Source organism: Anopheles gambiae, chromosome 3 (genome assembly GCF_943734735.2).
Source record: "Anopheles gambiae chromosome 3, idAnoGambNW_F1_1, whole genome shotgun sequence".
In the NCBI taxonomy this organism is placed as follows: Eukaryota; Metazoa; Arthropoda; class Insecta; order Diptera; family Culicidae; genus Anopheles; species Anopheles gambiae.
Window position 1 is genome coordinate 64725071 of NC_064602.1, and position 18072 is coordinate 64743142.

Below are 18072 nucleotides of genomic sequence, written 5' to 3' on the forward strand. Positions count from 1 at the left end.
GTTATGAAATCCTAAGGATTTTGGAAAAATGTTGATACCTTTCACAAAATAATGGATTTTTCGGTCACTAAGAAACGGAATGGCCCAATTTCATTTTTAAATCCTTTGTAAAAGGCTAGAGAACATTTCACACTATCATAAAAAACTTAACTACTGTTAATTTATCGTATGAGACGCATTTTAGTGCAATACCACCACTATTGGTACTAGCACCACTATAGGTACGTTTACCCTAATTGAGCTGTGTTTTTCCCGCACGATACCAGAACGCCCGGTGAAATTTATTAATCAACTAGAATAACAGAATAATATATCTACATATAATATCATCATTTCATATCATCTACATAACTTTGAAAATGCAAACTGTTACCCATATTACAATAACTGTTCCATCCTTGAGAAATGTTGTTTGATTCGCATGTTATTGATTCGTTTGATGTAACGACTGCCTCACAGGATTTAATTAATTAAACTAGTCATGCTTAGTTTGTTTCAGATGCCTCATTTAGGTATTTACTTGTACGGAAGTATTTAGATCGTAAATTTAAAATTCGTTTCGAATTGAAAGCGTGTGAGTTATGCTCACAAATTATCAATGTAATTAAATTTCAATAACAGTTAGTTACAACTCTTCTCATTAAAGTATACAGCATTTAGGGTCGGTCTTTTGTGCATCTGTTCATTTCCTCATTTCATCATTTCCTTTCCCCTTTGAAATCAACTTATCCTCCCTGCAAGTATGCTAAGCATTCCCATGGGAGCATAAATATTATTCGGTCCCCCATCATGAATGATTATTAGTGCGCGGAATTGCTCGTGGTTTCGAGGAATTTGCGTAATGTAACAGAGAGTGTTTATGGTGCAGAGGAAAAATCTTTCACCTGTATCGATTTTCTATCACTGTGGTCGGAACGCTTGCTCGTTGAATGTTTTTCTGAAACCCAAGCAGTCGTTCATAACTCTTGCCGCCTTCGTGCTCACAGTTACTTGCAGCCGGAAAAGGAGCAACGAAAAGCGGCGTTGTAGGAATGAGGGAGATAAAAAGGTGAAACTTTCGTCCTTTGGCAATCCCTCCGGACCACCAGCGGTTTGTATGTGTAAGTGCTGTGGAAAAACTTTACCGTACGTCTTATGCGGCTACGAAGTGCGTCCCCGAAGACAGACACCTCGGATGCGCCACCGCCCAAACTAATGAGCCGGGCCCGTGACCATTTTCCGTGTGCGAGTTTCCGTTTTCCCCGAGCGCTTCGCGACTTTCCCATCGTGAACTTTCTACACTTTATGCCCGGTGTGCTTCTTACGGGCAAAGAAAAGTCAGCTTTCCGAGTTCGTGCCTGGCTAGCCGTTGACGTGACTTGAGCGGTTGTTTGACGAAACAACGTATCCGTTGCGCTACAGTGCCACCGACGGCACTGGCTGCTGACCTAGTGCGGATGCTAACTTTTGTGCCGTGTTTGGGAGGCGCGATGTCACTGGTGTCCTTGTTTATGGGTATCCCTTGCTGGCCGGGCGTAGGTAATGCTGGATAATATTTCTAGGGATTTTAGCTAATAAGTCGCTAAGACCGGGCAACGATGTGTGAGAAAATTAATTCAATTCCTTCGGATGCATGTGAGTGTGTGTAAAATGGGGCATATTCCAGAGCCGGGTTGAAGCACTTTAAGCGTTCGCCTGGTGTTTTCTTCGCGTATCCTACAAGACAGCGCTCTTTCACAGCGCATCGGCGTGGCTGTTGAAAGTTGTCTTCCATCCTTGGTTTTCGCGTTTGTCTCTGTTTTTCTTTTTAGTTGAAAATTATTCTCTTCCGTCGTCCGACCGTTGCTTAGCTTGCCCGGTGGCGAACTCAGGCAAGTGCATTATACAATGGATTATTCATAATTTTCCAGCCTTCGTTCGGGGGTTTTGAGACTGGCGATGATGAGCTTCTTCGCCCCCAGCCGTTCGTGACCGCTGCTGCCAGGTTGGATTATGCATGCGAAGGTTATTATAATCATGATATGGTGTGCCGTACATTCGGTACACCAGCTTTCATCGCCTGTATCGTTCAAAAGGAGCAAGGGTGCTGTGTAGAGATTTGTTTCTGCTTTTCTCCGATTCTATAAGTTCAGAATGCAAAAGCAGCAAGAAACAGTCTATAGCTTCTTTATGGTTCTATACGTTTTAGTTGTTGAGCAAAGTTCAATCATAGAAATAAAATAGTCAAAAAAGGATTTATTATTTGCATCGCACATTCATCTATTTTAGACAGTATTTCTTTTTGCATTTTTGTAATGAAAATTAACTGGAACAGTGCTGCATAATGTATACTACAATCAATGCAATCAATCAACTGCTGTGACATTATATATTCCTCCTGAAAAGGCTTATAAGTTTTCTCAAAACATAAAAATAATACAAATAAAATGTTGTGTGTGGGACAGAAATCCAGTCTATTTGGAATGTGTTGGATACTAGCTGGTTGCTAAACTGAATAATTATTTGAATTTACTTGTGAATAACGTTGTGAATCTATATAAAAAAACTTGCAATTTAAAATATTCGTTGGTGAAATTTGTGAGTCTCCTATTTTTTTAATTTATAAAATCTAATAAAAATAAAGATCTTCTCCATCCTGCTCCAAGAGTCAGTTTTTAATATAACCTTTGCCATACTTTACAGTAGTACGCCACGGCTCCTCCAGTAACGTTTGTAAAGGGCTCGCGTGTCTGGTTGGATCGTTTAGAAAACCTGCTGCTGTCTTCACAGGCTCAAGTGAAGATTGTCGTTAGACCATTGTCCCTTTGACTCGTTGTCCGACAGTCCCTTTTTTCAAAACCCCCACTGCGCATTTTAGAATCGTGTGATCTTTTCTAGCCGGAAGCGGTTCGTGTGGGTCGTTTTTTACTGTCAGCCAGCATGTGCGTTTAAGTGGCGATATAAAACGGTACTGGCTCGTTGTGTAAAAGGGCCTGCAATGTTTCGGACTGGGTGTCGAATGTCCAACCCGACTCGGGAGGTGGTTGCCCTTTTTTCTCATTCGTAACCACTGTGGAAATCTCCCGAGGTAAAGAGCTTCAACCTGGTTGTAAGATGTTTTTGAGCGCTGGAGGCAAATTTTCGTCTTCCATTGTTTTCTGAATTGCTTTATTTCTGCGTCCTGTGTTTGTTCCAATCTTCTGTGCTAGCCGTTTTATTTTATTTTGGATGGGTAAATATCAACATTTTACTGTACAAGTCTCTCTTACCTTTCTGTGGATCAAATGTATTGCAAACTATCTGCTTATTTAGGGCTGTAGTAGCTTCAAGAGTTTTTTTTTTGTTATTTTGGAGTGATTTAGTTTCGTTCCGTTGATATCCCTTATTCCTATCATTTGATACCAATCGCTTAAACATTTTCTGATTAAATTATTGGAACATATATGCCAGATGTAGAACTATTTTTGTCAGAGAAATGTATGCAACAAATGTAAAATGGCATGGATTTCGGATAGTATAATGCACGATCAAAAAGCGAAAATTAGGATTCTGATGTTGGATGAAAATTAGCCATGAGTCGCAGATCTGCAACGTCCAAGCAATGGAATGTTCGTGCGAAACGTAAAAAAAAATCGTCCGATTTGTCGCCCGCTGCTGAGCTCGATTCACTTTATAGGCTTGTCCAGTTGGTGATTTGCTGTTTTTTTGTTTTGTTTTCTAGTTATGCTTTCCTCCCTTCACAACGTTGCCCGGTCATCACGACACTCGCTCGAACAAGGACCAACCGTGGCGGAAATTTGTGTGAACATTTTCTAGACCCCTTCTTATTTTGCTTCGTTGTGGCACTACGCACTTTGCGAGCAAGCAGCTGAACGAGGCCAGACTTTTCGACTCCATTCGGTGACGCAAGGATATTTTTTTGGCTCTTGAAGGAGAAAAAAAAGTATGTAAAGAAAGCAAAAACCATGCCTTTTTGTCCCAGTTTTCCGGCGCGAAAGCCACCGAAGATGGGACGGCCTGTTGCTGCGTGTTTCTGGTGGCACCAGAATGGAGGGCCGTATTTTTTGCACCTTTTTCCCCCGCCTCGAAACGGGACGTGCAACTTTCACCGATGGACGATGGACGACGGCGATACGTGCAGCAGGAGTGGCACTTAAAATTCAGCCCGACATGGTGGTGCTAAATTTCATCTTTGCTTTCCCGGTGCCATTCATTTTAAATGCCGCTGGCAGTTGGCGATGTGGCCTTTTGCGCCTTTGCCGTTTTTTTGCCTACTTCATTGTGCACGTGATTTTTTTTTGGGATGCTTTTTTTCCTCTTCCCACGCGTAGGTAACATTTTTGAACCTTTCTCACGTTTTTCACGTTCCATCTCTTCAGCCAGTCGGTGGCTGCTGAGGCAAACGGGACAGCACTAGAAATGGCACCGAAAATGATGGCCGAGCCAAACCAGTTTGCTTTCCCCTGGCCGAAGGATACTAATGAAAAAAAAAAGTTAATAAAAAGTCACACGCACACCAAGACAAATGGTCGCACGAAAAAGGCGGCATGCACTGGACCGGCACAGCTGTCGCCTTCCGTTTACGTTGCTCAAGCGCTTAACGCAATGACCTTGGTTTTTTGGAAAGCACTTTACCTCTGCTACCACCATCCACGGCACAAATGGAATACTTTCCCGAGACCCTTAACGTGATTCTGGTGATGCTTTGCAAAAGGACATCGTCAGTTAGCGTTCGGTACGTTAGTTGTCGTCCCCTCGTTTTTCAAAAGCGTTTTTCTGTGAATATAGGTAGAGTAAAACGTTAGTTAAATAATGGCGACTTTACTTTATTCATTGTATCGATGGATTTTTTCTTAAAATGGTGGAGCATGGAGATCGTACCTGGATTGACATCACCTTTTATGGCACTCAGTTTGATGTCAATTAACGGAGAATATCTTAACGGGTTTTCTGTCCCAGGGTAAAGCAAATTGTTTCAAAGGATCTGTTAACATTTTTCAACCTGTTATGATATGCAAAGAATGAGAGATAGTTATTATTGTTATCAATTTTTCAATCAATTTATCAGCTTTTATTTTTGTATAAGCTTTAGTGGTTGAATAAATGGTTGTTGGATTGTGCACTTATAACAGTTGGGGGTCTATTCGATAGACGTGCAAGTACCTACTATACCGGGCAGGACCGATTCCTTCCCTGACAGGTTCTAGTGATTGATCGAAGAGTTTTGTAAAAGCCAATAGGATTGTGTAGGTTCTTCGCGAAAGAAGAAGAATTTATTTCTGCTTAATTTCTCTTATCTTCTTCCCCCGAGTAGATTTTCACCTGCGGAGCTAAAGTTCATCGCCCACTAAAAATCATTGTACTAAAGCTGAACTATTTTGCTAACAGCTAGCATCCCTCTTCGCCAGCACCGATCGGTTTACACACTGACAAAGAAATCTAGAATGTAGGTTGCCCTGGGATAAATGACTGCTCTCTCACTAACCTCGCGGATTGTTGCTTTTGCCTTTACCGTACCATTTAACGGATAAAGACTCCAAAAGCCGGAGTAGAAATTGTTCTACAGTATTTTCACGTTCCGGTCGCTTCGAAGCCGGATTGCGCGTGGGTTTGCTGGAATTTGTACAACTTCATCCGTTTGACGATAGCAGCAACAGCATCAAGTTCACCGGAAGTGCTGTTGCTTGTCAACGGTACGCAACTTCCGGAGAATTGCCCTTACACAGCCAAACACACATACCATCACACACTAACCAGTGTGATGTGTACAAACCCTGTACAAACTGGCTTCTCGCGGGAGAAGATGCATATTGCGGAAAGAATTCTAAACTTTAATCGGCTCACGTTATGGAACGTGGATTTCGTGCGATGATAAGTGGCGGATGTGTTGAATGTGCGTGCGATTCAATAATAAAAATCCAAGATACCGCTCACTTAAGCCTGGTGGTGGTTTTTTTTAGCAAAAGGAAGGTGAGAGATGGAGGATGTCTTTAAAAGTAGCGTTGGTAAAAATGTAGCCACTCTTTTATACGCTGGTCGTTGTAGCTCAGAAAACGAAAGAAACAGCACAATGAATGGTGATGAAGAGTGGCATAAAGTGGTGCTTCTCTTTTTGGATAAACTGTGTGGTAAGAATGTTGTTTTCTCATCACGAGCCGCTCCGGATGATGTTCTCGGCGAAAGCATGACAGTTTGTAATTGGCTTTAAATTAATGAACAAGAGGCATGCGCGCAACGATGCTTTCAATCATTTAATGACGGAAATAATTATGCCCGATGGGTGCCGAGCACGAAAAATTCTTGGAAACGAAACGCTGATCTACGCGATCCCGTGTGGTTTGAATGTCTTGTTCTTTACAGACTGGTGACAAAGGGCAAATCATTTGTTTGCATTAAAGCTTGTTTGATTGTAGAGAATTAGAAACAGTTTTAATTGAAAGCTTTTCAATATTGTGAGACTAAACTAAACTACAAAACTCCTGAAATTAGTTAGCAAGCCAAGTCTCGAAACTTCTGCCCTAGACAAAGAGCCCCAGCGAAATCACCAGAGCCTTATCCGTATACGAAAGACAAAGACAAAACCCGCTGGAATCGTAAATGTTGCCGAATAGAAAAATCTATGAGAAATGTAAATTCATGAAATGTAAATAAATATGACATGTTCTAATTTGATTGGTTGTTTGATTGGAACTCTGTCGTAACTCTTTAGTTATTTATTGCAGGTGCATAGGTTTAGTGTTAAACTACGGTAATCATGTTATCAATTTATTGAAATAATGTTTTTTAACAATAGAAAAAATCCTGTCAATTAAAAAAATACACAAATTAATTGTTTAAAATCCAATTAAGATAGAGTCAAGCAAATATTTAATAAATACTATCTTAATTTAGCGATGTATCATTTTTCGTCGGCTGATTGCATGCTGTAAAACAATTATTTTGCTCCATTACTTTTAAATTTATCAGAAACGTCAGAACTTAGAGTGAGGAATAACATAATGATTGGTGTACCTTTTGCTTGCTGAGGGATTTATGCATAATATACCTCAAATAAGCTTCATACGTATTAAACATACTAGTTCTCGTTCCTTGACCACATATCTACCGGTTAGTGTAACCTTTTGTGGAGGGATTTCCCCTGCCAGCGTATAAATTATGCGTACGCAATGGCACGTATGTTGAATGAAGGGTATTGTTTGGTACACATATCAAACAAAACAAAAATACCGAGAATGTGCACAAAGTACAAGTAGGACTGTAGCAGACCCAAACCATTCACTCTTGCTTAGTTTTACCGCAATGATGGTTGCCCTGCTGCGGTCGATGCAGCTTTATGACGCTCGGTCCCAACCCCTGTTCTCCGTATGATTTTCTTATTAAGAAAAGGTTCGTCTTCTAGCTCGTGTTCTTGTGCTGCTTTCGGAGGGATTTAATCGTACCGGGCAAATTTAAAGCACGTCGGCTCAGGCTGAGCTAAAGTTTTGTTTTCTTCATCGCCATGTAAACTGATCCTTTTCTTACGGAGCACCACAGAAAGGAGCAACCTTACGTTTGTAGATGTGTGTGTGTTGCATGTAGTTTTAGTGTAAGGATAGCCTTTTGTTCATAGTTGCTCAAGGGAAAATGACTTCACCGACAGGCAAGGGGCGGTCGATGAAGTCGAAGCAGAGATTTTGCTGCAGAAATTACGCACTCCCCTATCTTACCGCGGTTTACCCGCGGCAAACAGTTCAGGAGGAGAGAATAAGTTTTGACCCAAAGCTGGTGGTTTATGGAATTGGCCTCCAGGCTATAGTGACGAAGAAAGAACCACATTGTGTGGCCATATCGTTGGATTAAAATTTTCTTTTTCCCCTTATTTTTCACAAATGCTCGCTCGAGTGAGGAAGAAAGTTTTTCATTCTTGAAAGCTAAAAAAATCAATTTCTAGACGGTTAAAAAAGAAAACGCGAAAGCCCTAAACGGTGGCTTGTCTTGTTGTCAAATTTTAATCTGGATAATATTTTCCACCAACAAATGCCGTTTCACTATTGAAGAGCAGCTGCCATCGCAAAAGAAAGCACGGAAAAATAGAACAAAAAAAAAGAAGAAGAAAAAGAGCGACAAAATCTTGCTAATCTCCATCCGTCTTTCTTCTTTCCCTACATTGCAGGTTGGTTTAAACAGTGCGCGACCAGTAGCGGCGACTGTTGCGGGCCGACTGTTGTGAGATTCGTTGCGGGGAAAAGTGTCCTTGGGTGTTGAAAATCTTAAGCCCTGCCATCGCTGATGCGCCCATCGAACCGGTGATCCTAACTTTCGGTCATCCAATCCTCACTAGGCGTCCGTTGTGGAAAGCACTGGTGGACGGCGGCCGTGAGAACGATGGCCACCCACCATCTGCACGGGGCGCTTATCGCGCTGGTGTGCGTGCTGTGCTACCACAACAGTCTCAACTGTGGCTTCGTGTTCGACGACATCAGCGCTATCAAGGAGAATCGAGATCTGCGACCACACTCCTCGATCAAGAATGTGTTTCTCAACGATTTCTGGGGCACACCGATGTACAAGGTAAGTTTTATTTCAGATTGTTTTATTGCTGCTTTTTTTGGTGTGTAATCGCACAAGTCCCATGGATTGAAATCCGATTTTCATTGGCCAGATGGAGTGGCCCTGCTTTCATTCCCTGGCAGGGTGTGCAAGGTGTACTGAACCTTCGTGTAAGGGTCCGCTTCATAGGCGAAGCTATCCCGCAGTCGAAAATCACCCTAGGATTAGGTTACAAGCACACCTTAATTTACGCACCGATATTGTACTAAATTATTGGGGCCATTAAATTGGAAATTCATACTACTTTTCCTGGGCACACACCCATACTCACACGCAAACCCATGGACCGGTTCAGGAACCATGAACGAGGTCTGTGGTGGTTGAGCACGTGAGAACAAGATTTGGTGCTGGTGTAGCTATCGATCCGGCTGCAGGAGTTAGTAACAAGCTGGACTTTCCTTTTTTCATGTAAAGTTGTGTCATTATTTGCTGTTTTGTTGGGAATGTTTCATTACTTTTAGAGTATACCGTGAAATCTAGTTGAAAGATGAACTACAAGCTTAACGATCGACTCCTAGAAGACTGTTGAGTTTAATTGATTGATAAAACTAGAAATAATTTTTTTTGTATCAATATTTTCATGTTCTTGCATCAACCAAAAACAATTTTTTTAAAGGTTTTGCATACATACTATTCGTATTAATTAACCACAGAACCCCCATCATGCGGTTTGTGGAATTTATTTTTCCCACATTTAGTTTCTTACACTGTGCGAAAGCTTTGAAGAAAAAAACCTACCCAGTACAAAATATCATCTTTAAGCTTACAGTGATGACGGTATCATTTTCGATTTAATCCCTTCGCTTTGGTGACTTTTTTGTCCATTCCAATCCGTGCGAAACGGGGTAAGCAATTTTCAACGAGCCGACAGCAGTTGTCATCAAAATACCGAACCTTCGACAAATAAAATAAGCCCGGAAACATGCACAAAACAGCCCCGAAAGGACAGTTCCCGGGAGAAAACCGGCCTAGGAAGGAACCAGCAGTTCCATTTACGGCCGGACGGTTGTTCTTCACCGGACCAACGGTGTTAAATATTCTGCACGAGTCTCCCCATGGCACTGATCTGCTCCCTTTGCGGATGACCCAGTGCGTGTTTGTGTCGATGTGTATGGGGCACAGTCGGTACATATATATATATATATATATATATATATATATATATATATATATATATATATATATATATATATTTGTTTTTTTGTTGTTGTTATATTAAAACCCTGGGCATACCGTGTTCCCGTTTTGCTCCACAAGCCAGTTCGATACTACAGGGCCCGTTCGCAGCTATGCATTATTCATAGCGCTTATTTTTGGGGCGGCTGAAAGGGATGAAATCGAGCTACCGCTTGTGACTTGGCATTTTAGTATCGGGATTTCCCAGTTTCCGGCGAACATTTGCCAACTAAAACGGAATTTAATGTTCTCAGTCTTTCCGCTTCCTCGTCATATGGTTTGAGCGTAACTAACACTTATAGTAGAATTCTTCTACAACATGCCAGAACCGAAGCACTCTAAGCGAACGGTCAAAAAGTGGACACACCGAAATCAGTTCTAATGCTGTTTTATTAATTAAATAAAAATAAAGCCAAGAAATATGTACCATGTGCATGTGGTGTGGGAGTTGGGATACTTCGATATACTGGAAAAAATGTGATAGTGTGTCCCCGCCGTCTTCATTGGATTCCAATTATTTTTGTTGGAAATATGTTCCCTCTGGTTTCAGCTGGAAAAAAGGGAGCCAGAGTGGTTGGTGGGTGGAAAGCTATTCAAAATTTTCGAGCATCACTTATTCATTCTTATTGATTTCTTCCAATTAATTAGAATTATATCGAAATGTTCTGCGAGGGGGATATTTTTTGCACTCCTCTTTGGCTGAATACAAAACAGTGGGAATTGCGTAGGGTGCGCGATGCCTGAGTCGTATTTGCTTACTCCAATTTACGAACTTTTGCAGCATTTATTATAGCACAGTACGATGATTCCCATTTTTCCTTCGTTTCCGTTCGATGATTTGAATGCCCGGTTTTTATCGTTGTTAGTGACGAATCCTCAGGTTGATCAGGGCTTCCAATCGATTTGGCTAAAGCATGTACATGCGGGTGCGTCGTGCGTGCGTTTGAGTAAGTTTTATGATTTTATTTGCTCGCAATCTGGTGATTGTCGAAGTGTTTTGTGTCGGGGTGAATTGATGATTCGAGGACAGCCGGGCCAAAGCAATGAAGGAATGAATAAAATTGATTGATCTCGTTCTAGTGGATAATCAAAATCGAGTGTATCGAGGGTGCGAGGTAGTTTGTTTGAGTACACGACTTATTTTGTTTGGTTTCCTCGGTTTTCTGACGAAGAGAATAAAAATATTTCCTTCTTATTTGAGCATATGGCCTTTGATGTCCGTTTTGGCATTTTCTACTAATGATCTATTCGTTAACCCGTGATTGCGAAAATATTCTTCGTACTATTCGTTTGGTAAATGATTCCGTTTGTATTCGTCATTAGCGTGGCCTGGTTCATGTATTATCATGCTGCTATTAATCCCACTATTAATGACTTCTCATTTAACCGAAGATGAGTTCTATTAGACATCGCCTGTGTAGGGTAATCATGTCGAATAATTTGATAATTGTGTCAGAAGCAAAGTTGCACGCAAAGTAAGCGAATGTGACAAATCACTCCCCATTACAAGAGGTGCGGGCGTGATCCTCCCAGCCTTTCCATAAAGGAAGCCAGGCGTTTAAAGTCTTACCACAGCGATTATTTGTGTACTTTTGTGCGACACTGCCGTGCCATCAAAGAACAAAGAGAAATGTGAAGGAAAAATAAAAAATCAACACCCACACGGGGGAAGGTGCACAAGACTCTCTGTGTAAGCTGCATGCATAAGTAAAATATAAATGACAGAGAAATATTGCTTCTCACGCTCGAGAGAACGCGCGCGCCGTGTCTCCCTCCACACGTGAGAAGAAGGGAGTTCTCTTCTAAGTGTGTGTGTGTGTGTGTGTGTGTGTGTGTGTGTGTGTGTGTGTGTGTGTGTGTGTGTGTGTGTGTGTGTGTGTGTGTGTGTGTGTGTGTGTGTGTGTGTGTGTGTGTGTGTGTGTGTGTGTGCGCGCGACAGTTGTGCGGGACCGAATGGAGGTGATGCAGAAGAAGTGCCACAGCTTTAATGTGTCGCTTTCGTTCCATTTTCTTTTGCTTTTATCACATTAAATTCCCAGGCACACCGTGGCGGCCGTGTGCCAACGGGAGTTCCACCTTCCTCTAGGGAGGTTTCGCATCCCTGGACGCGAAGATGGTAGGAGGAGTGAAGGATTTTTTTTTGTCTTTCAGGTGCGCGTTTTTCCGAGTGAAACAGCGCCTTAAGTGACACGTGGTTGTGACAAGCGTGCCCGCTCACACTACGAAAATAGGCGTGGAGAATATTTCCGCGTGAGCTTCACGAAAAGGTTCACGAGTGGTGTTTTTTTGCTTCGTTCTTTGTAGGGAGGTGACAGGGTGCTGATGTAGCAAATGCTAAAACGGGAAAAAAAGAATTTTCCCTTGTGGCGGGAGAAGTGAGGTGCTCCACAGCGAGTTACATCGCGGGTATATTAAAAGATGTGTCCTTTAGCCACGTGTGCCATTCGCGGAGGGAGGCTTCCTCCTCTCGTTCCCAGAGTTCGGTACCAGTTTTGTGAGTTTTTTTTTATGTGTGTGTACCGTCGTTTACTTTTCGGTAATGTCGCTTTCCTATAAGACTCACTGTGCCTCTATATACGGGAAATACCAGTCAACCGAGAAACATAATCATTCCACCATGAATGTTGCTTGCTTCTTTTTGTCTTTGTTTCGTTCTTTTTCTCTTAAATGCTGCTGTGTTTAGCCGGAAGAAGAGCGAGCGAAAGCCACCTTTGAAGATGTGAAACAATGTATTGCGGGAAAAAATGAAGCACCTACAACGATCCATCGGGTTCCAGGCGTGGCGTTTCCCTTTCTGCGTGGGACGGAAAAGTTCCACGTTCGATTACTCTGTGTAAAGTAGGTGACCTTCTTATTAAATGTACTGGTGCTATGTCTGTGTGTACGAGAAAATTTATAACTCTCCCGTCAGTGCTGTATGCCAAATTTTCTCTGTTCATTCGCTTGTTCGACAAACATTGCGTCTTGTCTTGGGTGGCTGTTTTTTTGCTATTCCCTCACAAAAATGTCACGAACATAAACATGCTCGCTTCTTTGCGAAATTACAAAACATGCTTTTCATGCTCTGTTTCCATTTTCTGTTTCAACGGCGGATGTCGGTCTTTTCCGTTCGGAAGTTCATTCATTCCGGCAGAATGCGTGTAATATCAGAGCGGGACGCTAAGGCGCTAGATTGATGGTTTTACTTTGGCGGGTTTGTATCGAGAGGGTGGTAGGTAGTGAGGTGCTGAGCTTGTTTGAAAGGTAAAAATTAGTCGCTGTCAGCTTAAGACTTCCGTGTGGAATATTTAATGTACATTACAGATTTAAACTACAATACATTTGGTTAAGGTTGCATACTGTTATTTATCGGTTTTCATAGTGCGATTTTACTTTAAATTGACTAACATTGGACGTTCCTCAAATCTTCATAATATTATGCTCATCTGAAAAAACTCTATCGAATGATACTCTCATTGCTGATTGCTAATGACATTTTGTCCGATCGCTAATTCGCTAAATTCGCCAGGAACAGGAGAAAAAAGACACACATACGCAAATAAAAAATGTTTTTTGTGCTTCGCTTTACCACAAACCCATCGTGACATGTTCACTTTCATTTTGAGCGCAACAATGGAACTAAGCAAAATATGTAAAAGCACCCATTTGTGTACGTGAATGTGGCACCGATGTAAAAATGCGTACGCGACGCATTTTGCGCATCGAGCACGTGAAAAGGCTACTCTCTTCTCCGTTCGCCCTTCGGTACAAAACCCATCGATTGGGACGAAAATTTGTGCACAAGATGCGTGACTCTCAAGATTGAGTCTGCTCCGTCTGCTTGCGTCAGCGTTGTTCGTCAAACGGGTGACAGTCACGGGACACGTTTGTTGACAGGTCGGCCCAAGGGGTATTACGCGTCAACGAAGTGCGGGGCACTGCCGGATGCTGGGTGAAGAAAATTGACGGAATCAATTTCGTCATCGATGCGAAAAGCCGATGCAGCCAGCGCATGATGAAGATTTAATCAGGCGGGTTCCGCACACTCACGTCTTGTGTGATGGATCGCGACCGAAAATCTCGTTTCGGGCTGTGGTGGCTTGACAGAGATGAGCCGGTAAATGACAGGGATGAGTCGCTCGATGGCTGGGTGCGGCGCCGATGAATCTTGTCGGTAACCATCCACCCACCTCCCTCCTTCTACTGATGTGCTGTGCCCTGTCGCTCCAGGTGTCCCTTGATTTGATTAAGGAGATTCGATACTGTTACTCCTCCCACTACAATGATTACTACAAAATGTGTTTCAATTTAGCGTTAGCGGCATATGCAAAAGGAACGGAGGTGGTGGAATGATGTTGTTGCTTCGGTACACTCGTGGATAGAGGCTGTAATGCAAATGGTTTTGATATAAATTTGTTCTATGTACCACGGCTCTTCCCTTCCTCTACTTGTAATGATATCGTTCCTAGTTTGTTCTTCCTGTTAAAGGCTGGCTTAACAAGAAATGTTGTTTAACCCAGTGTCGTTGAAAAGGTAGGCCCATTCTATATTTAAACTCGAACGAACGTAAAATGGACGTAATTCTTTGTGTAATGCAATTTTTTGAAAATTAGTTTGTTATTTATACCCGAACAACACATTTCTTTTAGAGTGCAAGTGACTCAACAAATTAAAAGGTTGTTCACATTAATTTAAAACTACAGCTGTGTTTTTTAGGCTTTTTTCCGTCACCCATTATGATTAAGACCATGACAGTAATGTTTGTCCAGCGACAAATGTTTTTAATTTAAACCTTTGCGAAACAAAATTTAAAAAAATACAGAAAATTAAAAAAAAAAACAATGTATGTAAACACAAATGAAAATGGCTCCCATGATTCTACGAATAACGTTGGTTGACTTATTTTTCATTTTGGTATGCTTAATTTTAACGACAGCTCCGACTACCTCAATTGATTTGCGGCAAGAAAATCATTAGCGGAACCAGCAACGAACAAGCGCCATTGCCCTGCCGGTAAGCGCTATTTTGCGTGTGCGTCCGCTGAGTGGAACAAAACGATGATGCCAAAACATTAACCATTCATGAGCATGAAATGGTGGTAGCGCGAGAAAGCGACCATCCAACGATCATCATGGTGTAATGGATACTGGGCAAGATTGGGCAAGGTCGGTCCTTCCAGCTAACTTAGGCTCACCATAGGGCAATTTTCACTGCCCGTCTAACGAAAGCCTTTTCCGCAGAAGCAACTATAAAAATAAATTGGTTTATAGGTTTGGCCAATCGTTTGAGTGCCGTTATTTAAGCACGAAAGTGCAGCAGCGAGAGGAGTTTTATGCTTGCGCAGAAGAAAATCTTTAAAAAGGAAAATTTAAAATAAAGTGTATAAAACGAGTGTCCTATTAAATTTTACCACCGTTGCGTAGAGGAATGGTAGTAAAAAGAAAAAGAGAGTTCATGTCGCATTCTGCCCCTGCGGGCGTGGTAAATCGTGCAAATATTTTAAAGCTTATCTCGGCAAACGTTGATAAGCACACCTTCGGTGTTTGAATGAGTGAAGATAAACGCAACCAAAGTGGTGTTGTGTGCCAGCGTGGTGCTCTGAAATTAGTAGTAATTATTCTTTACTGTAGGGTGAAACGTGAAGCATACTTGTCTGGTTACTTGTGTGTATGGAATGGAAGCGAAAGTCGTCTCAGCACGGTACTTTTAAAAATATACCCTACTAGAAAGGCACCATTTCGAACTCTTCCACTCTGATTTGTGCGCGTGTCAAACGTAGGTCACGCAAGTTGTTGGAAAAGTTTACACGACGGGGCGTAGTCGCTGGGACTGCAGTACTCATTGTAATGAACTGCCACTTTGCCTTGCGAAAGCCCAAACCAGTTAATGGAGTGCTTAGGAGTGAAAGGTTAAGCACCGTTGGTGCTCGATGCTAAATCCTCTTATAGGTGGTCAATTTTTTCCGTAGTAATGGTATTAAACTTTTCTGGTGGGTCATTACGAGCTAAATTGGCATACATAAAGGAGTATGTTTTGTTCATTTTGAAAAAAAGGGAAGTGAGTAGTTATTTTTTTTATTTCTGTAATAAACTGCAATTGTAGTCATCGGGTGGTGGTTGTTGGGTACAGTAATTCCTTAACTTTGATCCAGATGGTTTCAACGTGGCTTTTCCAAAACCCGATTTTTCACCAAAAGTTCTGATGAAGTTCTGGCATGAAAATAGCAATTTCGACTTTCAGTTTCGATTTAAGAATTGAAATTTGACTCAATAATTTAAGATTTTAAATTCGCTACGGCTGTTTTTGCTAATTCGTGAAACGAACAATCCAGGTATGAAGTTTTTAATTTACACCAAAGCGTTGGTTCTTGGTTTTTAAATCCATTTTAACATGATTACTTTAAGCACAAGGTTAACATGAATCCCATAATCATGCTTTGCCTCATATCTACTTGCGAAGCCGTACCTTTCGCCGATTTGTGTGTGACTCATTAGCCGTGCTTTTGGTTTCGTTTAATTGGATTACATTTTCCCATCGTTTATGGTTTGTGTAGGTGTGTGGGTTTATTAATGCGCAAGCGTGCCTGTCTAGTCGCGTCCAGCCTAAAAGAAAACGACCGGCAAGGAGCGTCCCCAGCATTCTCATTCTTTTTCGCGCAATTATGCCACGGCACTGAGGCAGGCTTTTGGTGTTTGTGTGTGTGTGTGTTTTTTTTTATTTCGCCATGTGCCAACTAAAATCTAGGACATTGAAATGTCTTACTTTTTCACTCCAACATTACTTCTAATTAGAGCCGCAGCCACCCGGCGCGTCCCCATTACGCCTAATGAGACATGTGATAATCAAAAGCCCATCATTCGCCCCACGAGACGTTATTCGTGTTGCAAAAAGCGGGCACGTTTTCTACGCAAAGGATCTCAAATTAAGAGCAAATCTCCGTCGCTCTAGATTGCTCGTCAAGGCTTGAATGTGTCTCTGTGTGTGGGGCGGTATGTGTGGCGAACGAGAGGGAAATTCTGTTTGCGGAGGCTGGCTCATTCGAATGGCACAACTCATTTCCACACCGCACCTAATTGGACGCTATCTTTCGCGTACTAGTTGGTATTTGAAGGCATGGGTGCAGTTTGAAGACTGAAGAGAATTGTCATTTGCTTCAATAGAGCGATGAAAACGAGACTCACTTGCTTCACTCGATTGCCTCCCCTTCTTTCCTGTCCATGTTTTGTCGCCTGTTCCATTTCTGCGTTTTTAGATTCATCTAATGAATTCTTTCATGTCGCACATTCCATCGTAATGAATGAGGTTTGTGGAGCATTTTGTCGCGTATTGGGCACTCGTCGAATTTGCACGCGCTCACATTCGAGTATACATATGATGAGCACGCAAAAGTGGTGTATAGGAAAGCTTTTAGGATAAACTATGTATGCTATGTAGTTCTAGGTTTATTTCTTATTTTTAAATTAAGTTATCGTCAAGGTATGGTAGACATGGTTTTATTTTGCTTTTAATCAAATGTAATTGAAGCTTGCGCAAGCAATTACTGGGATGTTAAGAATGTACTTGTAAAGTTGTAATGTTATCATGCATTTTGAAATGCATTTATTGTAGTAATCTGTATACTTCATGTATTAAAACCAAGTTTTTAATGAGAATGCGGTGAATAAAAGTGTAAAGTGGCCATTCGTTCACATGGAGGCGCCTGGTGTTTTACGCTTTAGATTCAATGTTGATTTTAGGTGTTGCCCTTTTTGTGGTGAAATAATAAAATTAATCAACGTGAATGAAATAATAGCCCACACGCTGCTATAAGCGTTTCATATTAAACCGAATGTTTTCGCATTCCCGATCGGCGCTTGATGCATTACAGCTGATGCCGTCGCACCGTTTTCCTCCTTGACTACACAAGCTTTTCCACCGGTTGTGACATTGGCCTACCTAATAAGTAATGATTGTTTGATTTGGAGTAAATTAGCAAATAACTAAGCGATAAATTTATCAGGCAAACATAAACATATTAATGTGGACAGTGACGCATGGTGGTGATGGTGGTGGTTTGCCTGTGTAAATATACATTGCCATAAAAGTTGAAATTCGTTCGCTCTACCGCGTACCCGAGACCGACCTCTGGCGCTATACCAACGCACACACCACCAATGCACACAGTAAAGCTTAGACTAAAACCAAAGCAATGGGGGAGCAGGTATGGGGCTACATTGTATATGCTTAAAGTTAATGTGCCCGAGAGCGGAACGATGCGCATAGAATGTTTATGCATGGGCCAGTGTTATTTGCCCGCAGGAAATCTGGAGCGTGTTGTGCACATTTTGTTTAGAGTTTTTTTGTTTTGTTCTTTATGTTGTGACTCCCTCT

General features: G+C 41.8%; 1 protein-coding gene across 5 annotated transcripts in view; it reads left to right on the forward strand.

Annotated features, from left to right (window-relative positions):
• The window catches only part of LOC1275325 (protein O-mannosyl-transferase Tmtc3), a 155527-nt gene that overhangs the window by 8868 nt on the left and 128587 nt on the right, over nucleotides 1–18072 (forward strand). For all 5 annotated transcript variants that reach the window (XR_009766608.1, XM_061663098.1, XM_061663099.1 and 2 more), the window contains one exon: nucleotides 8111–8508. Coding sequence is in view for 4 of the 5 variants with exons in the window: in XM_061663098.1 (XP_061519082.1) it covers nucleotides 8323–8508 (186 nt within the window). In the remaining variant the exon portion in view is untranslated. The remainder of the gene's footprint in view (nucleotides 1–8110; nucleotides 8509–18072) is intronic.